A 26,628-nucleotide genomic window follows, 5' to 3' on the forward strand; every position below is an offset into this window, starting at 1 on the left:
GGTCTTTCTTTAGCAGTGGTGGAAACAAGGGCACTTGTACAAGGAGGCATTTGATGACACCTGGAAGGCTCATAAATACACCATAGTGGCGCCCTCTCAGGGTCAGGTGCAAATTACACTGTACGTACCATCCTTAATCTGCAGAGCTAAATAATATTCCCTACATTCTCATTGAATTCAATTAAAAAAATTATGAATTTTCCAATTGATTTCAAAATTGAAACTAAAAATTGAGTAAATATTTGGTGAAAACTTAAAACCATCTTTGGTGGTCTTAAAAAAAAAAAAAAAAAAAAAAAAGACCACTGTCATTAAACCCACAAGGCTTAGGATATCCTGTGTCAGGAAAGAAGAGCTGTGGGGGACACCTATCAATTGAAAAGGAACCAACAACTCTTATGGCAGACCAGATGAAAGGCAAATATGTATATATATTACGTTGTGTTAGGATTATAAACAATTTCTGTGTTTTGTGGTATACTGTTACCCCCCCCCCCCCCCCAGACTATTCCTTTTTTGTAAGTTGGTTACCTGAAATAAACGTTATCCATTATGACACAATAAGTAAAATGGCACCACAATTCTTGGTAGGCTCTTTCAGACCCTTGGTGCTCTTTGTTGCTAGTCACCATTCATTTCCATGTTGGTGCCCTGGGTTGCCATTCATCAATAATAGCACTACTAACCCAATATTGCGCAACATGTGATGCCCTTTGAAGAGTGCCACCTACATGAGTGTGCCATGTGCTGTGTTTGGTGACCCATTTAAGTCTATAGGTTACCAAACGCACACTACTGGACACCTGAAATGGGGAACGCCATACTGTCCTGTTTAGCCCCAGTTCTGGAGGGATCGTTTATTGTATGATCATACTGGTATGTAACCTGACAATGAACTCTTCTATTTGGATTTCGTAGTATGCACATCTAGGAATGAGTATGATGCAATTTATGATATAAAGGAGGCACCCACCAAAATAGTCTGGGCAATTAGTATATATTTGTATTCCAGGGAGCAAGCTGGTATTGATGTTAATAGAATACATGGGACCCTTTTGTCCCAGGACCCCTTCTATAAGGAAAGAATAACATATGGCTGTAAAGTGACCTGTATTCACCTCTATACCTACTTCTCTAATCTGATCATACACCCAGGTCCATGACAGCCCAGTGTACTCCTACGTGTCACTCCCTGGCGTGCCCCAGCCGTATGTATTTACCGATCCCCCCCACCCCCAATCTCAGCCTGGCCCTCACCCCCTTCCTAGCCGGGCTCTTCCCTCCTTTTAGGGGCATGTCACTTTCCCCTGCATACCTCTCCGTCTCCCCGCCCCTCCTTCAAGGGGCCGTCCCTTCCTTTTCTTCCTGATTGACTTGCAGACAGAAGAGGGGACGGGGAAGTGCACGGAGAGTTGTCGGTGCAGACGGGAGAAGCCAGGGAGCTGGCTGCTGTCATGGCCCTGGTCACCGTACAGCTGTCCTCGGTGGACGGGGGGGCCGAGCCCACTCCACTGCAGGTAATATGTGGGGACAGGTAACGGGGGGCGGGGCTGAGCAACGGCGGTGCCGGAGGTACTTCATATCACCGGGATAGGTAACGGGGGGCGGGGCTAAGTTCTGGGGGTACCTGGGGACTGTAACTCTTTATGACTGGGATAGGTAACAGAGGGGGTGGGGTCTCTGGGGCTAGCTGGGGACTTTTTACCTTTAGGACAGGTAACAGGGGGCGGGGCTGAGCTCCATGGGTACTAGGGGGGCTTTTCAGGATTGGTACAGGTAACCGAGGGAAGCTTCAGGGGGGCTTCTTATCCCCAGGACAGGTTAAGGAAGGTCAAGGCTGAGCTCCAAGTGCTGTCTGGGGGGCTCAGATTACCTATAATTGGGGCAGGTAACAGAGAAGGGGTGATTTCCAGAGGTAGCTGGGGGCTTCCTATGATCAGGTAATGGGGGAGGGGCTGAGCTCCAAGGGTGTCTGGGGGCTCTGACATCCAATGATTGGAACAGGTAATGGGAGGGGGTAATCTCTCGGGGTGACTGGGGGCTTCCTATTAAACAAACAGGTAGTGGGGGATAAAGCTGATCTATAGGGGGTGAATAAGAAAAACGCAGGTAAAAGGGGGAACTCCAGGGGTGCATAGGAGCTTCTTATAATCTTGTAATTATGAAGGGTAACATAGAAGGTGGGGGGATAAGGTTCAGAGGCACCTGTGGGCTCTAACTTCTTATACCGGGACAGGTAACAGAGGGAAGAGATTGTTCAGGGGTGCCTGGGGGCTTTTCATTATGACAGGTAACAAAGGAGGGGCCAATCTATAGAGCTGCATGGGGGCTTCTTAAAATAAACCTTATAATTAGGGTAGGTAACATGGGGACGGGCTAAGGTCCAGGGATATCTGGAGGGCTCTAACTTCTTTTATATAGGACAGGTAACGGGGAGGGGTGATCTGTAGGGGTAGCTGAGGGTCCAGCTTAAAATATGGGGTGATCCATAGGGTTCTCTGACAAATCAGATTATTAGGTAACAGGGTCAAGGGCTGCTCTGTAGGAATACCTGGGGTCCTCCTTTAAAAATCTTGTAATTTTATCTGCATTTATGTGATCTCATGGTATTACTAATCAGTGCCCATTATACAGTGAGGGTGTATTGATCCCTGCAGTGCAGCCACTATTGCAGTCCCGCGCTTTCCTCCCTCCCGGTATTGGATTTGCTGTATAATGGTGATAAGGATCTGCTCTCTGCAGTGTTGTTGCTCCTATAGAGCAGAGATCACAAACACCTCTGTCTACTCTGTGTGTATTGTAGGTAACTTGGATTTCCATAGCATTGCATACTCATTAAATAATGCATGGTGATCATTATTAAATAACTCAATGCAGACTAACAAAGCTGTGCTACCCATTAGGATCATTCATTTATCATCTGATTTTTGGAAAAATGCCCATTGGTGTAACCAGTGCTTGGTCTGGGTGGCTGGTCATTTTTTTTAAACTTCAGCTTGGATTTGTCGCTCAGAAAGTATTGATGCCAGGGACAGACAGAAAATAGGCATTTTCAGAAAGTGAGACATGGTAGCTGCCTATTATGTTTCTTTGAAGTATATTTGTAGCCGCATTTAATTTTTAATACAGTTGTAAAGGGTAAATCATCTTTCTGGTTATTTTGGCTGTGACCTATCAGGGGGTAATTTTTTTTCAAATCCTGTCATATAGTCTTAACAGGAAGGAGAGAAAATCTCCCCAAGGTAATAGAGGTTTCACAAGCAGATCTGCATCTAATTTTGCACTCAGCTGATTGATTTTCCAATAGATCAGAAGTCAGAAAACACAGAACCCACATGTGCTATCTTAAGCCCTTCTGATCATGGAGTGCAGATGGGAGAACCAAATGGATTTGCTCCAATGCAACGTACACTACACCACTTGTGTAATTTTGATCAATATTTACCAACACGTTTTATTGCCTATGATCAGTCAGATGTTGAATTCACTTCACATGCAATCATTTTATTGGATCAGAAAAAAAGGCCCACGTATACTAGGCCTTAGTGGTCCCTAAGTGTCGCCATCGGAAGATTTTTTGCACTTTTTGTTTTAATGACAACTTTAAACATTTTGGGTTTCCCCTCACTTTTTGCCTCTGTGTCAGCAATCACTATGATGAATTTAATGGTGAACACCCCCTCCCCAATCAGAAACAGAAATGTAGTGTAATGCAAACTACCAATCCTTAGATGTGGTGGCTGTATTATTTATTTGGTTTATTATCTATAACACTACAAACACCCCTTCTCCTCATCTCCATAACATAGTGGAGGTGTTCTGTGGTTCATAGAATAGAACCAGGAAAGCTGATAGCCCAGCACTGGTTTTGGTCCAAAGAAGTTTTTTTTTATGTTCTTGCATGAAAAAGTGTAGTTTATGGAAACCTAATGATTTTCATACCACATATCATAACACAACAATCTAGGAGACGATTTGGACAGCCTCCTATTGCTATGGGCAAAGTAACCAGCACCAGCAGGCTTTCTCTGTCTATGGGTGCTGGGTTCAAGTGTTTTCATCTTACCTTCATGTCTCTTCTCCGAAGGTTCATGGGGAAGCCACATCATCAGTTTGATAGCTTTTATTTATTTTAAATGGTTGCAAGTCAACGATAGAACATAAGACTTAGGTAGATTGGCTTGTATCTCTATGATGATGATGGTGATCACCAGTTTTTTGACCTAAAGGTCTTCTAAGCTGTATGCAATGCTAATTTTTTTGCATAGCTCCTAATAAGTCTTTGGATCAGGACATGAACCACAGTGAACTTTTGTTCTTTCTTCAGTGGCAGACCATTTTCAATCATGTAGACAGTAGTACCATTACACAATGCAAGGTGCAATGGTTACCCCACTTCTTTCTCAGAGGCTGGCATATTACACCCTTCCCCCAGTCTCTTGGGTTAAATGACCCAGTATGTCATACAGCCTGTAGGTAAAGCTCTAGTGGTGAAATTCACAAATCACTAATCTAGTTGTTAAAAGAGAGGTGAGACGGGTCCTAAATAAGGTAGATAAATCTCTTTTTTGCACAGGCAGGCCCAGTTAAGATATATATTTGCATGTTGTGTGTTACATTGCTGAACTTTCAGATTACATTACTAATTTGCATTTCTATATGTGGACTGGTTAAGAAAGGAGAAGTTATTGCTGGGTGTAACATACAATATAGATTACTGACACTGGTGGGGAAATAGTGTCGCTTTGCAGTCATGGAGAGCCTTATCATATCCGACCATTATCTTCCTGAAATGGGGGTGTAGGAAGTCATATATAAAGTGTATCTAAACATGAGAAAAATGTCATAGAATGCAGCTTACCAATGGAACTTGGCATACGTTAACTTTTCTTTATTATCTTTGGAAACAGGATTTCTCTGTTTTCCATGAATGCAGTATTAATTTTCACACTATAACAAACATATACTTACCAGCAATGCTCACTGCATACTAAGGATTAGTGCCAGCCAATATCTATAGAGCTGAGCTATGCAGGAAAGCTTCTTGGAGTAACTGCAGAGCATAGTTACATCTGTCTGCATTTAGTCCTGTAACACCATAGATGAAAACACACTGGAGAGTACTACTGCTTTTGCATAAGACCATATTCTGAATCATGTGACTAACCAACACCTATCCCCCTAGTACAAATAGCAAGTAAACCACAATATGTATGTAGGAAAATTTTATTTTAATTATGGGAGCAATAAAGATTTTTTTTTTTTATACCCTGCCTGCCTTTTACCAAATAAAAAGTTGCACCCACAGTACCTCATTCTCTCCATAAGAAGTGTTTGAAGATATTCCTTGTCATGTAAAAGACAGGACATACTATAAGTGCAGGAGATCACCATGTTTTTTTCCCTTCTTTCTTGTGAGATTGTCAGGTAAATACACATTGTCGGGTATAGACGCGACAGGACCCTATGGAGTTCTCCAATATTCAGTGTTTGGGTCCTGTTGATTGGTGCATTGTACAAGTGATGTGTTGGACTTGTGGAGATCTGGACCGCTGTTCTTTTGTGTTGAGCAGTGGTTTAAATCTTAAGCATGCTACCTTTGTTCTGGAACGAAAGAACTCTAGGTAAAGAACCTGGAAGGTTAAGGATCTGGGTGAGTTAAACACCTGGTGAGTAAAGGTTGGATTAAAGGAGAAGTAAAGTTAGTGACTGAGTGGGAAGGTTAGGGTTAGGCACCAAGAAGAGGGATAGGGCGGTTTAGAGGTTAAGATTGGGCAGAACTATGGGATTTCCGCACTGGAGAAGTCTGATAAAATTTTAAGGCACTGGTAAAATGAAATCTAAAAAAAATGGGCATGTCATTTACTGTTTTTGCATTATCATGGAATTTCAATGAAGAAAAATGAATTGGGCTTTAAAGCATTGTCTTGTAATTCATTAAACTGTGGTTCCTTCTAACTATAAAAGAAAGCATTATAATGACAGGAATTTGTACAACCAAATGGACTTTATGTGACATATTACAGCTGGTACAGTGCCATGATATGCCGTGACCTTGTGATTTGTCATTTAAAGGAAATCTTGCAGACTAAAGCTGCGTACACACGGCAAATTTTTCTCGCCCGATAATCGGTATCGGCCAATTATCGGGCGAAAATCTGCCGTGTGTACAGTCGGTCGTCGTCCATCGTCCGATGACCGTCCTGGCGGATCCATGGACGATGGACGACGACCGATCCTAATGAAAGGGAAGGGGAGAGCGCGCAGCAGGGTGCCGCTCCGTCGCTCTCCCCCTCCCCTCTCCATAGAGTATGAACGGTGCTGTATGTACAGCATCGTTCATGCATCGTGCAGTCTTTTCTCGTTGGAAAGGATCGTGAAAGATCCTTTCCAACGAGAAAAATTGCAGGTGTGTACGCAGCTTTAGTTTTGAAGATGCAGTCTGCATGGGCTTTCAAATCATTTCTGATTGGCTGGATTTTATACATGATTTTGAGAGATTTCATTTAACAAAACCACAATTCTGTAGTGTATTATATATACAGTATAACCATACAGAATATTCATGCCCATAGCCCTGTAACCATCAGGTGATAAAAGATCATAGGTGATGACAGTTCAGCTAAGTTCCAGCTAATGAGACCTCACGATTTGTAAATCTTAATAGTGAGAGATCCCCCTATCCATTTGAGATGGAAGTTATTTAGAAAGTCAGTAGGTTAATGCACATGTCTGTTGAACAGAGGTAGCCAAGTCTTCAAAGCAGGGTTGGAAAGGTCCAAGGATGAACTGGAAAAAAATCTCTGGTGCTGCCTTAAGAAAACTACTGCCGTGCCAGGAAAGCTGAGTACTCTGGTGTGCCTCAGGTCCCCAGTCTGACCCTACCAACAAGTAAATATTATTAATATTTTAATATCCCATTGTATGTAACTTATTTCAAAGTGCAATTCATAGGAAGTTCTATGGTTGTTCATGAGGGATATTTAAAGGCTGGGGCAAATGTCCCATAACAAGTGCTGTTGACACGTTTTGTATGTCATGACCAGGTAAAAGTTGCAATAAGAAGAGATTCAAGAAGAAATTACAAGTTGATAAAATCACATAACCCATTTTTTTTTTTTTTTTTATCAGGAAGATGCCAAAGCTAGGAGAAGGCGCATGCAAAGACGGTGAGGATGTGATATTAGTTTATATAGACCCTTTCTACCAGGGATTTTCACCCTGAACTTTTCATTCATTTTTTCTTTATCTCGGTCCTAATATCTGCAATTTCTATCACTTAGGCAGAGCTTTGTCATGGTTAAAGGGGCTGCCTTGTTACTCCAAAATGAGGATGAGCCAGAAGAGATTAAGGAACCAGAACCTTCACAGACTGCTGGGCCCAGTGAGCAGCAGCTCCATTTGCAGGCCATGCTGAGACTTCTGCGGGAGGAGGACACTTTAACACTGGTAAGAAGGGTTCCCCTTCTGCTAAACAAGGTTCCTACTATCATGTCAGGTGAGGCTTGACTGACACCGACATTTTTTTTGGAAAACAATATAAGTGTCTGTCAAGGTTGGTTGGTGAATGTTTACCCTAAACATAAATGCCTAAATGTTACATCTCCCGGGATCTCTCCCATCTCCTTAGCACACTTTACCAAAATTCGAAGGTATTTCTCATCCCTTGATTAAAAAAAAAAAAAAAAAAATACCCAGATTGCTACTGCCTTTCATACTTGATGGACCTTAAATGGCTAGGATTCTATAATTGTGTGGGCATGTTATTTACTTGTAGAAGTTTCCCTTGCTTAGATGTCCGAGAGTTGCCCTGAGATTGCTGCCATCTTTTATATGACGTCACCAATCACAGTAGACACAGGGCTGTCAATCAGGGGATTTCTCAACATTTTTAACCTAATGCCAGGTCTATGTATACCTTTGCTAAAACCAATTTATGGGGAGTTAGTGGGAATAAAGTATTCTTCATTTGTGGTTGGCAGGAAGCCTACCACTCTTAAAAACAGCTAAAAAGATCATTAGTGTTATGCCACAGGCTTGACACTGACCCCAGAACTATGCAAGCTTTATCAATTTGGAGGTCAGTCAGCCACAGCTCCAGGAACCCCCAACAATATTTGGAGGAACCCTAGGGTTCCACAAAACCCTGATTAAAAATGGGTGCTCTATTGCCCTTTGCTCTTTCTCTGGCAACTAAAAGACAATTTATGTAGAGAGGTGAAGGAGGTGTTTTTTGGAGCAAGGCCTTTAAAGGCAGTAATTATAAACTCCAGCTATGGTAAGAATTGACTCCTTCTGAAGTAGTGAAGTTCTTTTTCTTGCACATAATGCTAGTTAAAAAAAAAAAGCAAAAGAAAAATGTTACAATAATGCTATTTTGTAGTTTTCAACTCAAGGTACATTTGTTATCTTTTCACTTCAGGCTGTCCGTCTGGAGCCTGTCCGTTCCTGTCTAACCAGATATCTGTTGGTGGTTTCCTCTGTGGGAAGAACCAACGAGGAGCAAACTATTCTGCTGGGTGTTGACTTTCCTCATGATGGGTAAGGCTCACTAAAAATACCATAAAACACTTTAAAATTAGACACTGCAATTGTATGTTGTCAGAGAAAAGTCAAAACAAAGTGTTCTCTGTGTTCCTCTCAAAATTACTTTTCTTTTAATAGTAGGACCTGGTACTTCCATGTCCAAACCTTTTTAACTCTTATTCTAGTTTCCAAAGAGAATGCCTCAATAGCCACTATTGGCCAGATCAATCATTTTTGTCTTTTAACATGGGGGAACCCTTAAAATAACTTCTAGGGCTTCAGTGAACCCCTTCTATAATCACTATATCCACAGCTTACAGTACATTGGCTTGGTGGTCAGTGGGAACAATGCTTCCCACATTCGGAAGAACCTCACTGTTACATACAGCAAAATCATTCGTATCAGTGATAACTGACCTGAGATATCCAGATTGCTCATGGCTAAAGAAATCCCTGGTAACCTCTGGAGGAACCCTTGGGTTCCATGGAACCTTGGTTGAGAAACCAAGCACCAGGTATATAAAATTTTTGCCCTAAGATTAAGGTATCTGAAAAGGTCAGAGAGAGCAAGAAGACTTGTTGTTTCTCAGCTTGATTGGTAAAGACCAGTTTTCTGTACACTTACAACCACTTATGTAAAAATGCCAGATGAGCAGCTACAGAAACTTTCAGACCAGTCCATCTGGCACCAACCATTTTTTCCATTCCCATTAATCCAATCATTAACTGAAGCTCTTGACCTGAATCTTCATTTTTGTATATAAGTACAGGTGTACTTTTTCTCAGGTTTTGTGTCCTTTTTTTTTGCTTTTTTATTACCAATGTATCAAAGAAGACCTTTTTCCCCCAGAAAAAGTAATCCGTGCCATTTACTTACAGGTTACATAATAGTGATCACTATACACTGTGTTCACTTAATTTGTAAAGGTGAGTTGTAATAATGATCCTCCACATTTCAACTAAATGCACACATGAAATACATGTTTGAAAGCTGTTTTTTTTGCCCAAAAATGTATTTCTGTTCATCTTTTTCTAAAATTTACACAGTTTTGCCACAAGTCACATACCTGTCTAGTAACATAAGCGACCTGATTTTAATCTCCTGAAGTTAGGTAACATTTTTAGGTCTTGTCTCTCCCTCAATCTGTGATTGGACCATGTAAGAGAAGCAGCAGACATATTCTGTAATGCTGTGCTCTTACTAACATGCTTTATATTAGCACAGGAGCTGATTGACTATCTATATGTTACTTCCCCTCTCAGCTCTCCTTTATAAAGAATGTAAAAAGGCTACTATCAGGTCGAATTCAGGTACTTGTATCACCTGGATTTAAGCTATAAACTTTTGTTCTTGGGAGACAAATCCAGTCTAATTTAATGAGGAACAGCCATTCTTTTTTATCATTTTATAGCAACTCACAAGAGAAATTAGGAATATAAATTTGTAAAGATGTCAAATTATGGGTTATCACATGTACAGCATATCTAGTGTGTTATATTGTATATATTGTATGTATTTCTGTCTCTTTACAATACAATGTATGACAACCAAGGCCCTATTCACTGCCCTAGATCCAATGGCTGCACAATTGGCACTGTTCTGCCCATATGGAGTAATACACAGGTCTTCATAGAGGGAGATGGGTAAGTTCCAATAATACAAATATCTATCAGTCAATACCCTCTGGCTATGATATATAAATTCTTCCAATGTTTCTTCAGAGGGTTCAGCGTTACCATTGGGATGGATGTTCGCACATTTAAGCCTATATCTGTTCAAACAATGTGGTGAGTGCCTATTTTTTCTATATAATATCCCAGTATGTTTCCTGTTCCTATTCATGGCACATCATCAGTGCAATGTGTACATAATTTTGTCAGAAGAAAGTAATGTCTATTCCTGATGCATCACCATTCGCCTGTCCTATGCTGGAATGCTGCAAAGAGGGATCCTGGCTTTCTGTATGAAAGCAGTGGTCTCTCTGCAGACATGCTGATTCAGACTTAAAAGTAGAACTGAAACTACCTGATTATTGGAGAACTCAGCAGGGAGCTTTGGGACCTCTACAGAGATGATCAAGGATAAGTAGAGAGAAAGGGAGGCTTTTATGGCAAATTTGTAGTTACTGATAAAACAATAAATTTATTAATACACAAATAATTTTTTTATATTAAGTTTCTGTAAAATGTTTAGGAACATATTAAACAATTATGGTGTATTTGTTTTAACACAATTCAAGTTGCACAGAAAGCACCAAATAACCAAGTTTGTCATTTGGGTCTCCTCCCCGACGCGTTTCACCTAATTGACTTCCTCAGGGGGTACAGAGAATTGTGCAACAAGAGTATCAGCAAAATTTGGTGATACCAGAGTAGTTAAATGAAAATCATATACCGTATTTTTCGCCGTATAAGATGCTCCGGAATATAAGACGCACCCAATTTTAAAGGAGGAAAATCTAGAAAAAAAAGATTCTGAAAGATTATTCCCTTCATACCAGTATTCCCCTTCTGATCACTCATGTGCCATTCAAATTCCCTTTCTGATCACTCTGTGCCTTTCAAATTCCCCTTCTGATCACTCTGTGCCTTTCAAATTCCCCTTCTGATCACTCTGTGTCATTCAAATTCCCCTTCTGATCACTCTGTGTCATTCAAATTCCCCTTCTGATCACTTTACGCTTTTTTTCCACTGTACGGCAGTTAGGACAGGGAACAGCAGGGGGCGCTGTGCCGGCTTCTTTCGCTCTGCACACACGCTGCTGCCAGAGAGGAGAGGAGACACGCTGCAGTCAGCGAGGAGAAGAGACACACGCAGGATCGGGTATCGGGTGAGTATCTTATTTTAATTATTTTATAACACGGTATTTCTCGTATAGGACGCACCAACTTTTCCCATCCAGTTTTGGGGAAGAAAAAGTGCGTCTTATACGGCAAAAAATTCGGTAAGACATCTAGGTCCTGACTGTATTGAAATGGTATTTTATCTAATCAGCCGGTTACTTGATTGAGAAATGATCATAATTTTGTACTGTAATCTTCCAGTGATATGAATTGAATATAGCATAGCAAAGAATGATGTTGTAATTGGCTGACTGCGGACACGCTGCTTTCTCCACTTACCATCAATGAACAAAAGGACTCTTTTTGTCCATGACAGTTTTAGCAGTATTAAACCTACAATTTTTAAGCACACTAACAATATGATACTCGAGCTGGTATTCCCTTTAATCCAATTACAACATCATTCTTTGCTATGTTAATTTCAATCCATATCACTGGAAGAATATATACCGTAGTACAAATTTATGATCATTTCTCAATCAAGTAATCTGCTGATTAGATCAAATATCTTTTCAACGCAGTCAGGACCTAGATGTCTTAAATGATTTTCATTTAACTACTCTGGTATCACCAATGTGAACAATATTTTGCTGATACTCCTGTTGCTCAATTCTCCGTACCCCCTGAGGAAGCCAATTAGACGAAATGCGTCGGGAAGGAGACCCAATTGCCAAACTTGGTTATTTGGTGCTTTCTGTGCAGCTAAAATTTTGTTTAAAATGAGTACACCATCATTTTTAATATGTTCCCAAACATTTTTTATAAAAACTTATTTGTGTATTAACCCCCCTAGCGTTCTAATTCTGTTCGTATTTTCACGTTACCTTTAAGCGTTACATTTTTTTACATGGAAATTTATTTTAGATTGTAGGCCTATAATTTATAGGCTTAACTCGCAAAATATGTCCAATCTTTAATAAATTTAATAATAAACTTTAAATAAAAAAACACAAAAATCTGTTATTAAAAAAATAGTACGAACCGACGCATGCACTGACGTCACCAGGAAACCCCTGAGAACGTCTCTGCAGATGCCGGGAGAAGATCCAAGAAGGAGGACGTGTCCTGAGGACCTGGACAGACGAGCAGGATGCCGGGGGACGCCAAAGGAACAAGTTAATTGGGGTTTTTATTGGGTTTTTTTTTAGCAACCCCGAGTGTGACTCGGGATTAAAGCTTTCTGCAGGTAAAATCACACTCTGAGTCACACTCGGGATTAGCGCTAAGAGGGCTAATAAACTTAATGTTTTATCAGTAACTACAAATTTGCCATAAAAGCCTCCCTTTCTCTCTACTTATCCTTGATCATTTCACTAAAGCTTGGAACTACCAAAAAAATCTGGCTTCTTTAATGTAAAAAGCTGGTTTCCTGTTCAGGTATATGCCCTACACCTCTACTGAGATACTACTTATTTGACACAGAGATCAAGGATCCATCTCCAGAAACATGCTGGCAGGGGATGGGCTTTTCTATTCAGTCTGTGGTTCTGATCTATAGGAAATAGCTGTAAGTTTGTGCACATCTTTTACCCCGCTGTGTGTTGTCACCTTAGTATTGGACTACAGAACCTTTTATATTCTCTGTAAGATAGTGGGAGCTGTTCCCAGAAATAACTGGTAACAATGTAACTGATAACAGCACAAACATGGAGCACAGGAAGCTCACAAGATTACTGCCAGGATTACCAGATAGCAATATAACAAAGTTCTTCTAGTGGCATATATAAAGGGAGCAGATAAGAAGTTCATTATAAGGATTCACATACTCTTATTGTTGTAGTCACTTGTGGTCATGTGTTGATTGCAGGTCCCTCCTTCAGATGCTTCACAAAGCCTGCGAAGCTGCCGAGTCCTATAACTATATCCCAGGGAACAGTGTGCATTCTGGGCTGACATATTACCAGGACCACCAGCACTCACCCCAGACCTGTATTAACGCTTGGATGGCCACAGCAGACCTAACATCTACCCGGAGAGATGCCACCACACCAGAGAGGTCAGAGAACATGTGCAAAACGTAGAATTTAACTTTAAAATGTAAAAAAAATGTGATCAGACAGCTATTTACAGGCTATGTCTCTTCTGCAACAAAACAAACTTGTTTGCATGTCCAGGTTTCTTAAGATAGTACTAGTCTTTAAAAAACGAACAGCCCTTTGTTCCCATGGCAACCATCATGTGACTAGATTGACCAGATGCCCAGGCATTAGTCACATGATCTCAAGCGAATGGTGGGGAAAGGATTAGAGTTAGGACACGGCTCTACCTCCTTGCAAGTCCCCAGCTGTACCCAAGATCTAGAGTAAGGGGTAAACTATTGCTATTGGGTGCCATGTCCTCAAGCATATGTCTAGCCAAAACTTTTTTTGTTTTTTAGGATAGGGTGGAAAACTGTTGTTAAGCTTAAAACTAAAAATCCTGTTGGTTTATATTATGCTTTTGGGTAGTATATTAAACTTTATGTGTTTCAGAGAGGAGACAGAGAAAATCATTAGAAGAAAACTGCGTGATGTCTTGCGTGAAAGCGATCTTGAGAATATAACTTCTAAGCAGGTGAATGGATGAATATACATAAGAGGGAATATTAACTCATATTTACATTTATGTAATCGTAACCTCTCAATGACTGGAAGCATTGACATTCCAATGCTCAGACAGATGTAGCAGCTTCAGATTGCATTGGTTAATGTATCAATATCTCTGTTTCTAATTTGCTGTCTTAAAAAAACCTTTACATTGTTTATTATACTCTTAAAAGCCTTTTTACTACTTTTTTAGCTTTGTTATATTATAAGCTGACATATGGACAGAAATACATCAAAAATATTTTTTTGTCTCCAGATTAGGATTAGCTAATTAACCATCCTCCATTTCCAAATATTGTTGAGTATTGACGCTTGTCTCTCCCAAGACAGTGTATAGTTGCCCTTGATGTTTATAAATATTTGGCCTTAAAAATAAAATAGACTAACGATCTCCCCAGTGAGTAATTGGGTAATTGTTCCCCTATCAGTACACAGTAAGCAAAAAAGCCAGATTTTATGGACCTGACAAGATTTTAATTAAACAAGATTTTTTTTAGGGAACATTTAAATAGGGGGGCGTTTTTAATTTTTAAAGATGATTCCTCACATCTGTTTGGCAGGTATTATTTAGCAGAATAAATATGGAAATATGTTTTTATTCTACCCTAAACAATACTAAAATGAAATCTGATGTATCTGCATCTTTTATTCTAGGTTCGGAATGCTCTGGAGCAGCACACTCATTGCAATCTGCAGGATTACACAGAGTTCATTGATAACGAAATGATTATGATCCTGGCACAAATGGACCGACCATCTGAGATCTTCCCCTACTTGTATTTGGTAAAGTCTGATTGACAGCTCTATTGTACCAAGGTTTATTATTTTTGTGTCAGGAATTAGGTTCCCCTAGGCTAAATAAATTTATCTCTTCTGTTATTGCGGTGGCTAAGGGTTGTTCTATTTTTGAGAAATCTGGGACTCCCCTGCAGCCCTCACGGGAGGCCAGGATTGTCCCTGCAGACAATAAATAATAGGCAGTGTACACCTTTGCCACCTGGGGGGAATAGAACAGCATTTACTTTACTTTTTAATTTTTATTCCAAGGTAGGATAAGTTTGTATTCCACTAATACCAAATTAGACACATTATTCCACTAATACTTTATTAGACAGTACAATGCAAAGAGGAAAGGAAATGGGTACGGGACTTTTACGGCATAACAACTAACTACATATTTCTAGAAACAGAGATTTCATTTTCCATTACAATAATCATTTAATAACAAATTATAACTTAAACACATTTTTTGGTGACATGATCTCAATCATTGCTCTACGTGTTTCATAGAGTCCACTTCCTCAGGAACTTAATTGAGATCTAAAATTGCATACAATAAACATGTTTTAATAAATCAAACCACATATGATTTAATATGATATGTTATGTTTTATATAATAAACAATGTTTTATTTTGTTTTTTAATGAATATTGTATTGTAAAAAAAAATCTGTTTTCAGAAATATGTAAAGTGGATTGTTATGCCTTAAAAATCCTGTACCAATTTTTTTTTCTCTTTGCAAAATAGCACAGCATGTCAGTGTCATTTTACAATGGCAATGATTTAAGGAGGTAAAGTAAAAGCCAAACCCATTTTCGGAATGTTTTGCATCATGTCCCACTGTATAGTTTCCTTCGGTAAATCGCAATTATTCAATCTGATTTAAAGTTTCTAACCTGGAAATCATGCTAGTAAGAACTTGTAATATGCTAAGCCAATACCGCACAATTCTCAGTAGTATTATTATCTTGCCTTGCATGCTCCTTCACTTAGCTGTTGGGTTGACAATCTGATACAATTCATAGGCAACAGAAACAGTGCGAAGTAGGATGGCAATGCCTCCTGATATTGCAAAACTGCAACCTATGTTGTCAGCCTTCATCAGTAGGTTCTAGTTTTGGTAGGACCTTCAGGTAGGAAAACTATAATTTATTTGTTGAAAGCAGATTTCTGAGATAACCATACCCCCCCCCCCTTTCCCCCCAACAAATACACATACCCCTCTCTAACACATTGATGACATTAGAAAAATCCCTTTTAGCTGCCTGACATTACAGTCCCAATTCTTCCAGAACCTACTTGTGTTGTCCATGCCCTGCGTATGTAAACTGAACACTTCCTATATAAACCCTTACCCCAATATATATAGTGAAGCCTCAGATGACAGCAAATACAATCAGGAACTCTAATCATCTCACACCTTATGTAACGTACAATTGATTTCACTTGTGAACTTAGATCTGTTAGTGGCCACAGTTAGCTCATTGTCTGTCTGGTGTATTTTAGGGATCTGAATGGAATGCTTCAAATTTGGAAGAGCTTCAGAAGAACAGGTAAGACCTTCCTGCTTGTTTTTCTTTATGAAAGGGTTAAGCTTTTTCTTGTCACATAGTACAAGCTTTCTGCTATGTACTGGTGCCAGAGCATTGATAGCATTAGTGGAACATTTTTAATCTTTCTTTTTTTTAATCACCTTTTTTAAAACCCTCCACTAATACCAAGCCATCAATGTGATTGTATTGAACAAATGATGCATTCGCTTTAGGGAATTTATGGGGGGCGTATGAGACACACAGTGAGTCTTTCAAAATTGCACAAATGGCTGAACAGATATAACAAAAAAACTTTGAATGGTATAATTATTAACACTGAATGGAGCAAATAAGTCCCTTGTTAGGTTATACTTAAATATATGTATTTTTCTATCTTTGCCCAGGGTTACCCACATACTTAATGTCACCAAAGAAATTGACAACTTCTTTCCAGAGACTTTCAAATATCTTAATATTAGAGTACTGGATGAAGAGAGCACCAACCTTCTACCATACTGGAAGGAAACCCACAGTTTTATTTCCACTGCCAAGTAAGTTAAATATTCACCCAAGCAAAGGTGAATTTCTACTTTTTGTAACTCTATGAGCAAGGATCTGGATGTACTGCAATGTAGGGACATATTGTCACACACCTTGATACAGAGGTGATAAGGGTTGTCCCTCCTATTGCTTCAATCCAAACACTTCTGGGATGTTGGGTGAGAAGTTTAAAGGGAATGGAGTGACATGAGTGGCGGTAATGGAATTTTATGGTCTCTGTAACCTTGATTAAAGACTGATCTTTTCCAGCATATCCAGAGATATATTAATAATGTAGGTAACCAACCACCCTAGTCAGGAATAAAGTTGGGCCACGAAAATGTGGGCATGAGTTATCAATTGGATAGTCACTACGTTACCTTGCATTTACCCTATAGTGGTTTTATGTCAGTGCTTTTTTCTGCATATTTGAAAAATATCACCCCAGAGATTGGAAAGAGGATCATCTTGAAGTCTCTGGAAAAGGTAGGTATGAGAAGCAGATTGGGGTTTTTCATGAGATGGAGGGGAGACTGGGTGAGGGAAAGAGTAGTACCAAGCCTTTCGTTTCCCTGCTTGGCCAACATGGTTTGAAGCTATTTCCTGGGAATTCTCCTTGATGGAGCTTCACGTTAAACTTTCGTCACATTTGTTTAGCACCTTCTAATTTCTTATTTGACGTTCCCATCATTTTTCTAGCTTGAATGGCTGTCTCGCTTCCCACAAAGGAGGTTATGGGTAGAAGTACCTCTGTTTTCTGCCTGCTTTCCTGGTTTTGACCTCTACTCATCCTGGAATTTTCTCTAGTCTGCTGCCTTCCCCAATACTCCACAGGGTTCGTTTTCCACCTCGCTTTGCTGCATGCTATGGATTCTGTTTTTATGTTGGTCATGTGTTTTGTGGTCCATCGTGTCCATTGTCTTATTTTTTAAGTTACTAGATTTCAAACCTGTTTCTTTAACTTTTGTTTTAACATCTACTGCCTGTTTGGTTTCTTTTATGTGTGTTATCACTCTATGAAATATCATATTCCATCTGCTTAAAGTTTTAGATGGATTTTAGAAAAATTCACACTTTTTTATGAGCATAAAACAATGAGGAATATATTAATTCACAGGGACTTAGCTGGGCTTGAAGGCAAATGTAATAGTCAGGTATATAAAATTTTGATAAGTATGAAGTATCCGTGTGATATATGCATAGTAAATGGAGCTACTCAATGCTTTAGAGTACGGGTACAGCCTAAACAAAGATCACCTTTCTCATTCTGTGTAGAGCTCTTTACATCATGTTAATTTTCATCAGTGCAATATATTTTAAGTACATGTTTTGGAATTGTGAGCCTATCAAAAAGAATTGATGTTTGGAGAAACAACTTATGTCCAAAGAACAAATAAACAAAGGGCAGGGGTTAGAAGTATGTAATATACATAGCACAGGGGTAAGGAATATTTACACTCTAGAGCAGAGAACCCCCTTTGATTTATTTTATCTCAAATTATTTATCACCTACTGATATACACAGTATGAACAATGGTGGCGATGGATTTGGCATCTGATTACTGGTGTTGTTTCTATAAGGGTACTGTAAGAATTTTTTGGGATGATATCACACACCCAGACACCCACTGGTACTACAACTGGTACTATAAGAAATTAGGGTAATAATAATAATAATCTGTTTTTGTGTACTGACCATTTAAAAATAAGCTTAGAACTTTTTTACATGGAGCTTTCTGATATTAAAAGGTTTTTAGTGCTGGCTAAAGGCAAATGGCTACATACGCCAATACATAAAAGAGAGCTGTATTGCCTGTCAGAGGATTAGAAGATTTGTCTTTTCAGTTCTGACACATCAGCAGACTGGGGAGGTTATCCCTCTGCTCGCTGTGCTGTCTTCACCTATCAGCATGTTCCTTGCATGCAGCACACCTGAATTCCTTCCTCACCCAGGTTGTGCTCTACATAGAGGATTGCAAGTGGATACCAAGTGAAATGTAGGTATTTACAAATTGCATTGAATTAATACATTTAATATCTTATAAATACTTTTAGGTTGAGCCAGACCCATGCATCTAAATCTGTAAGGGTTGTAGATAGACTCATATAAGAAAAACATTTTGAAAGCTCTGGGAAGATTACAGCAATATATATTTAGATAAAATAGGCGTGTATATGAGAAGCATGTGGTGTATAAAGAGACTTCCAGGAAATTTCCTTGTTGGTTAACCTGGACTCTCTACATTCCAAAGTCTGCTGGTCGATATTTGTTTAAGGCCATTTGACTGACTTGTATGTAGTTTTCTCAAAAGCTGAATCCCTATTATTCCTGTTATGTTTTTATCATTTTCAGTCTTTTTAGCCTTTAAAAAGGGGTCTGATCCTGAAACCTGGTGCTTTCAGACACTAGTTTTTTGAATACTTTGAGAACATTCTGTACAGCATCCCTCACCCTTACAACAAGCATCATCATGGTCATTCATTGCCCTTTGTAGATCACTAAAGAATAAATTATATTCTCAGGTTCACCAGCATGGAATGTTCAAGTGGAATCTTTGAGCAGTGGGGGCTTTTAGTAATAGAACTTTGTTTTTACACCTTTTGTTGGTTGTGCCCTTAAAGGAGATGGGTTTATTTAGCCAACTATCTCTCTGTACCCACGTTATACATCAACACTTTCCTCAATGTCCTCCACAGACGCCAAGGTACCAATGTCCTGGTGCACTGTAAAATGGGAGTCTCTCGCTCTGCCTCCACAGTGATTGCTTATGCCATGAAGGAGTATGAATGGACACAGGAACAAGCTTTGAAACATGTCAAAGAGAGAAGGAGCATCGTCCAACCTAATGCTGGATTCTTGCGACAGCTGCAGACATACCAGGGTATCCTGGGAGCAAGGTGAATAGATGTGCAATAAAGTAGAATAAACATTTTATGTGAACACCACATTGATTATAGATTGGAATAAGAACTAGGTTACTGCCTGGAGCACCAGTTCCATCAGTGGGCACAACACTTAGGTTCCTATACTATCCAGGATTAGAAGAGGGCTGGGGAGATGCCCACCTCCTGTGCCCTACTCCATGTAATTTGGGTGCTGGAGGAATCAGCTATGCTGTTTATGTGACTCCTGATTTTCACTGACCTTTGCAACCAGATTACAGACAGAGAGGTTACCAGGTTTGGGAACTACAGAAAGAAGGGTTTCTTTACAGTACATATGGGAAGGGTACTAAGGCTTAAGGGTTAGGTTCTGTAACCTGCATCAAAAAAGTGCTTGTTTCAGATGGCAGCATCTCTTTGGTTTAGCATTTGATGTTGCGACCAAGAATCCCACTGAAGGGAAACAGCCACCCTGGTGAAAGAAGTCTAAAAAACAGACTGCCAAGTCATTGCCATCTTTACCTGGAAAGAATTGTAGTTTTAGTTTCTATCCTTCCACTACTTTATTGCCTAGGCCTTTCAAAACAGGCTGTCAGTCTACTCGCAAAGACTTCCTGTGCAGGAACAAAGTAGGATCTTTGTATTTACCACACAATCTACTTCTTGAAATTTATTTAGGGACACTGGTCCCACCGCTATCTTTTTATGATCATGTTGTTGGTGGGCTACTAAAAGGAAAGGATAAACCAGGACTGCCCAACTCTCCTGTAGGTGGCCATATACCCTAAAATGAAATATTTCCTGTATCTCTCTGTAGACTTCAAGAAAAGAATAAGATAAATATTGTGGCCCTCGAACTAGTTGTTTTACAATATTTAACTGTTTAGTTTTATATATTAATAAATCGTAAAACTCCCTTTCTTGGTCTATCCCACCTCTTCACATTTTTTTGATTCCAGTAAGCAACGGCACAGTTATTTATGGGACCCCAGATCTGCACCTACCATTTCGAGGTACCCCATTCCCCCTGATTCTCTCTCCAACCTACCATCTGCCCCTACACAGAAGATGAACCTGCGTTTTCTTATGAGGTCCATCAGTGAGATGGAGGTTACCGATTCCACCACTGAATTGAAAGAAAAGCCAGTAGAAAAGGAGCACAGCTTCTCTGAGAATGGCAGCAGCCAACTGGAAGACTTTGATTTTGTGCACGAAAAGGAGGACAGCTTATCACATCAGCTTGATAGTGTATCATCCCTGGATGAGGGCTTGCTGGAGAGAAACGATAGTTCTGTGGATCAAGAAGAGAACATTAGTAAGGACTACCCAGATGACCAATATGGGCTTTCAGCAGAATACTTAAACAATATCACAAAACTGAGCACACCAGTGGATGAGGTTGGTACAAATCTTTCTAAATGTCATCTATGACTACAACATTGTAACATTCTTTTTCTTTGAGCTTAGAATTCAAAGTTGCTTTTTAAAATGGGTTTTAGTTTTCTACCCATGGCAATCAAACTCTTGTACACATTCCTGCTTTGTAATTGGCTTTCTTAGCACCCTGCCACCTGAATTTACAGCCTCAAAATTTTAGGAAGACAATGTTTTGTTCAATTATTAATAAAGATGTCTGTGAATGGCTTGGACCAAGTATTGGCTTGAATTTAACTTGGAAATATATACAATCAGGCTTTGTTCTGGTTGGTTAGCTGGGTAAACACTAAACTGAATCAAACCAAACACAGAATAACTAAAATAGCTGTGTAATGGATACTCAAAGGGTATCAATTACAGGACTTCGACCCCCTTTCTTTCTAAATAGACATTGAAGTGAAATACCTTATCTTTTGTTTTTTTATAATTTCCTCTGTAAGCACAGCTACTGATTTCATGAAAACTGGGTTAACCAGGGTTGCCTGTTAGACCTAATAGTCAGGCTAAGATCCATATGAAGGAGCCCATGTGCCAGGTTAACAACACTTCATCTAATTGATGGGAAATATGACGTCGGGCACAATGCAAAGCAGATTTTGGGTTTACATATATTGGATAAAACATGGAGCATGCTGGAACTCTGCAGAGAAAGTATAGCTTCCACACCAAGAACAAAGGTCCTTCCTCAGGGAGTCCCACAAGAGGATCTACGTTTATTCTCAGGCTCTGGCTGCTTTCTAAACAACCAGTCAGGGAAGACCTCATAAATGAATTATAGTTGAAGTGAGCCTTAATGTCTATATCTTGTAGAGCAGTCATTCTCAGCCAAGGTTCCAATGTACGCTAGGGTTCCTCCAGAGGTCCTATGGGTTCCCTAAGCTGTGACTAAGAGACCTTCCATGTGATGGTGACTATTTCTATAGCCAATGCCACTTGGTAGAGTCAGTAGCATGACAGCTCCCTTTAGCTATCAATGAGAGTGATTTACTTTCCACTGACTATCAATGTAAGGGTTCCTTTTTTTCCCTTGACCTATGGTTTTAGTGGGGGTTCCTTAAGACCTGACAATTATTTTAAGGGTCCATCGGGGGTAAAAAGGTTGAGAAAGGCTGTTGTAGGGCATGTTTCTAATTTTTACTCTTACAGTAATCTCATGGTCTGAACGCTGCCTAACAATTTTATTCCTAGCATCGCTACCACCACATAACCTTCACAGTTGTTTTAGGTTCCTAAGTTCTTAAATTACCAACCATAAATTTTAAAGTTGTGAATTATCCTTCCTTCAATATCTATATTTCAGGTGTTTTCTCCTCCATCTCCGTCCTCCCGCCCCCAGTCTTCCTCAGCTCGTAGAAGATCAAGACGTAAGAAGAAGCTGATGGCCCAGCAGTATGTTGAGGCCACTCGGGCAGGGCTTCCATCAAAGTCTGAATCTGTGGCTGTGCTTGAAGGAGCAGGACTTGTATCTAAACGTCTGCAGGAAGTAGAGCAACAAGGCCGGAAATCTCGGATCATGCGTCAAAGCAATGTTGGAGATGTGCCAGAGGAACTGTAGATCTTCAAGACTTACACATATCTTATGGCCAGGACATGCAGACAGTATTTAACCTGGGGGAACATATTTTTTTTTTATATTTTTGTAAAAAAAAAAAAATTTTTTATCTTCCATATACATTATCACATGCAGACAGTGGAAGCTTTGAAAGAAAAGACTCGGGGATGGAATTCACATTTTATATCTGGTAATTTTTAATAGATGTTTTGTTTATCTGTCATAATATTCTTTTTATTAAACAAAATTGTGTCAGCTCTGTCTTGAAGTCCAACCATCTTCATCAGCATGGTGTCAATAAAAATATTACCTGCAGACTTGATAGCAAATGTTATGTCAGTAATACTGTCTATCAAACACTGGCACCATTATAATACCCCTGATATTTACAGTACTCTGTACTTGTGAAGAATGAAACATATCTCTAATAACTAGTTAGATTTCACATTTATGTCTGCCATACTGTATTAGTATGAGGACAGACAAATCTAATTGGATGCTCATTGGATTTGTATTTTTTTCCTTCCAGTCCTGAGATTTACACAGACCTGTCTGGCAGGGCAGGAGTCCTGATTTTTCTGTGTTGCAGTTCAGTAACATTTACAGGGCTTGTCCCTTCCCAGACATCACTCTCAACCTTTCTATTGGCATTTTTCCTGCAACAAACCTCATCTGATTGGCTCATTGGGGTGTTTTTTTCTGGTCCAGTCTGTTTTCTTTGCACGGACTGCAGTAGGCTGATACTGTATTTAGGTACTTGGAGTGCTTGCATTTAAATTTATATAATTAACTATTAAGTGCCTTTTATATCTGTCTGGATTTCAGCTTTGTAGAAAAACAATTTTGTTTTATACACTCCAAAAATGTGGAATGAAAGACGGGAGTAAATTATACTTGGGATGATGGAAAACCTGTTTTTTTTTCTATTTGTATTAGCTTGCTTTTTGATCTGTTTAATACCCAACTGAAAACATTTTGTTATATCTGTTTATGAAGTGCCAAAAAATACCTGGTAATCCTGCCAGAAATCTGTGCTGATAACAGTGCAGCATAGGAAGTTACAGAATACTTTCCTTTTTATTATTTAGACTTCCGATCTCCACCATCTATGTGATGACATAGAAGTAGGGGTGTTTTTACAGCCCTAAACTCACAGTGCTCTTTCTACATTGATATGGATATATATAAATATATATATATATATATATAAATATATATATATATATATATATATATATATATATATATATGTGAGCTTTGTCACACTAGGATAGGAAATTACAGAAAATAAGAAACTAAGTTGGCCATCTTATATAAGGACTGTTAAGCTCCAATATAGTATGTCAAGTTTGACCTTGGGTTCAGATAAAGCTTTACAACTTTACAAACCCAGGGCTGGAGAGAGAACTTCAGAAATGCAATGGGTTGTTCATGCCAGCTCTCCATCTTTGGGGATATATATATATATATATATATATATATATTTATATTTACTTCATCATAGGTCCATTGATATTTAAGGATTTTTTTTATAGCCCAAATGAAAAAAACTTTGCAACCTGTCAGAATTCTGTGCCTGCACCGCACTTTAATTGCTATATTGCCTGGCTAGACATCTTGCTAGACGTTACCACTCATAAAGAATACACATCGGTTAAGTATATTCCATCATATTGTTTATGCCATGAAAGTTTTGTCATACTGTTGTTTTTGGAGACATTTTTTACAAATATTTTGTATATTGCATTTTCAATTGTATTTTGTTTTTGTTTTTTGTTACTGCTCAGGGTAACTGTGCAAATGATAACTTTTTCTTTGTGGATTGCAAATATATTAATTGTATCTCAAACACAAACTTGCCTTTTCTAAAACATGGAACTAGTGTGCTACAGTCGAGTAAAGTGGGGAAAATCAAAGTCACTGCATATATATATATATTTTTTTTTTATTATATCTATTTATGATGGTTTTTATCCTCGAGGGGATTATTTTATCCCCTAATTTTATAAAGTTGAGATGACTTTATTATATCTATTTATGATGGTTTTGATCCTTGAGGGGATTATTTTATCCCCACGTTTTATAAAGTTGAGATGACTCATTTTGTTTAAAACAAAAATCCAAAACCCATATTTCATTACCGTTGATCCAGGGAGTATCCGATTACCTCATGGAGTGAGAAATTATTTTTTTTTCCCCTGTTGAAGCAAATTGTACCAGGGTTTTTTTTTTTTTTTTTTTTTTTTTTTTTGCCATCCTCTGGACCAACTGTGTCCATGGGGTTTTATATCTGGGATATGTTTATTTCCTAATGGTTGAACTTGATGGTCTTTTTCCCTGCTTCAGTTTAATTGTTAATCATTTTTCTTACTTGCAGCACTGATTTGGTTCCTTCTCCTAGTACTATTTCCTCTATTGACATGGAGGGCAGCAGGAGGGATCCACTGCACTGAATAATCCAGGAGATTGACTCTCCAGCTGTCAGTATCTAGCATATAAAAGTAGAGAATTTCTTTTTTTTTTTTTTTTTTGCATTGGAGCATACTAGACTGAAAACCAGCTGCCTTTTTTTTTTGTATAGTAAAACCATATGCAGAACACTGCCTCTAAAAACATAATGTGTTGAACACCTCTTCAATTCAAAAAGTGTTTTTTAAAAAATACACATCCTTGAAAAAAAATCAAAACATGTCTTGTTGCAAATCATTAAAAAATATGTTAAATACTCAAATATCAAGCAGGATTTTTTTTTTGTTCACACCAGTAGATGGTGTTGTCTTCATGTAAAGTGTGTAACAAACGCTTGTTGAAGTAGACATTGTTAGACTAAAGCTGCGTACACACTTCCAATTTTTGTCGTTGGAAAGGATCTTTCACGATCCTTTCCAACGACAAGGGAGTGCACGATGCATGAACGGTGCTGTACATACAGCCCTGTTCATGCTCTATGGAGAGGGGAGGGGGAGAGCGACGGAGCGGCACCCTGCTGCGCGCTCTCCCCTTCCCTTTCATTAGGATCGGCTGTCGTCCATCGTCCGTGGATCCGGCAGGTCGGTACACACGGTCGACTGTACACACGGCAGATTTTCGCCCGATAATTGGCCGATGCCGATTATCGGGCGATAAAAATCTGACGTGTGTACGTAGCTTTAGTTTCACACTTTACTCAATGCCAAGAGACAGTGCCATCTGCTGGTGGCCAACAATAATTGTACAAAAGATTGAGAGCAAGTGACCCATCAAAACCAGCTCACAAGCTAGGACCATGTTTTTTTCTGTTTCAAATAAAGGTTTTAAAAATAACATTGGTGTAATTATTTACAATATTTTTTGAATATCTGGTTCTGTTTGGGATGTTAGCCGTTCTGGCCACATTTTTTATCCTAGCTTTATTTATACTATATTCAAAATATTTTCCTGTTTTTTTTTTATTTTTAATATTTGCATTATATGCTGTACCTGTAACATTTTCTAACTCTGTGGTACTGATGTTCTGTGTATGAGTAGGTAGACAAAGTTCCACACATGATAACCTAATGGCCAGAATAAAAAGGGGCAACATGTTTGTGGGGATGATTAGGGATGACTATATTTTCGTAATAAGGATCCCAAATAGACTGGAGCCCATACTTAAATCTGGCATCACTGTAATTGTCACACAAGCATTAGAAGCTGCAGAAGGTATCCTGACACTACACTCTCTACTGGAAGAAAAGGATCATCCAAATCTCTCACCACCATCTGTGCCAGTTTAGTCCTCCCCTATCAGGCATTTAGTCTTAGCTTCCTGTTATGGCATTCCCTAGGATGGTCTACATTTAAAAAGTGCTAATACTGTGTGTGGCACAATCAGCCTCTCACACAAGGTCCTGTTTGTGGGGTGCACTTCACCTCCACAGATACAAACTTATTGTATCCCATTTAGAGCAGTTAAAATGGATTTATTTT

At 39.1% G+C, this 26,628-nt stretch overlaps 1 protein-coding gene across 1 annotated transcript; it reads left to right on the forward strand.

Annotated features, from left to right (window-relative positions):
- Nucleotides 1-1,362: 1,362 nt before the first annotated feature.
- On the forward strand, nt 1,363-25,983 carry SSH3 (slingshot protein phosphatase 3). Its single transcript, XM_072423101.1, has 14 exons — nt 1,363-1,517; nt 7,132-7,169; nt 7,284-7,449; nt 8,423-8,541; nt 10,099-10,170; nt 10,249-10,314; nt 13,178-13,366; nt 13,842-13,923; nt 14,610-14,738; nt 16,243-16,289; nt 16,673-16,819; nt 19,506-19,706; nt 20,651-21,089; nt 22,429-25,983. Exons 1-14 carry the CDS (start codon nt 1,455-1,457, stop codon nt 22,681-22,683), a joined length of 2,013 nt encoding a protein of 670 aa, XP_072279202.1. The 5' UTR covers nt 1,363-1,454; the 3' UTR covers nt 22,684-25,983.
- Nucleotides 25,984-26,628: the final 645 nt, after the last annotated feature.

This window comes from Pyxicephalus adspersus, chromosome 10, assembly GCF_032062135.1.
Source record: "Pyxicephalus adspersus chromosome 10, UCB_Pads_2.0, whole genome shotgun sequence".
NCBI lineage: Eukaryota > Metazoa > Chordata > Amphibia > Anura > Pyxicephalidae > Pyxicephalus > Pyxicephalus adspersus.

Excerpts from the sequence above, each read along its gene's own strand:
- SSH3 (XM_072423101.1), top strand. The coding sequence starts at position 1,455 with ATGGCCCTGGTCACCGTACAGCTGTCCTCGGTGGACGGGGGGGCCGAG. Across the intron at positions 7,170-7,283 it reads AGAAGGCGCATGCAAAGACG|GCAGAGCTTTGTCATGGTTA; the intron begins GTGAGGATGTGA and ends TCTATCACTTAG. Across the intron at positions 10,171-10,248 it reads GTCTTCATAGAGGGAGATGG|AGGGTTCAGCGTTACCATTG; the intron begins GTAAGTTCCAAT and ends ATGTTTCTTCAG.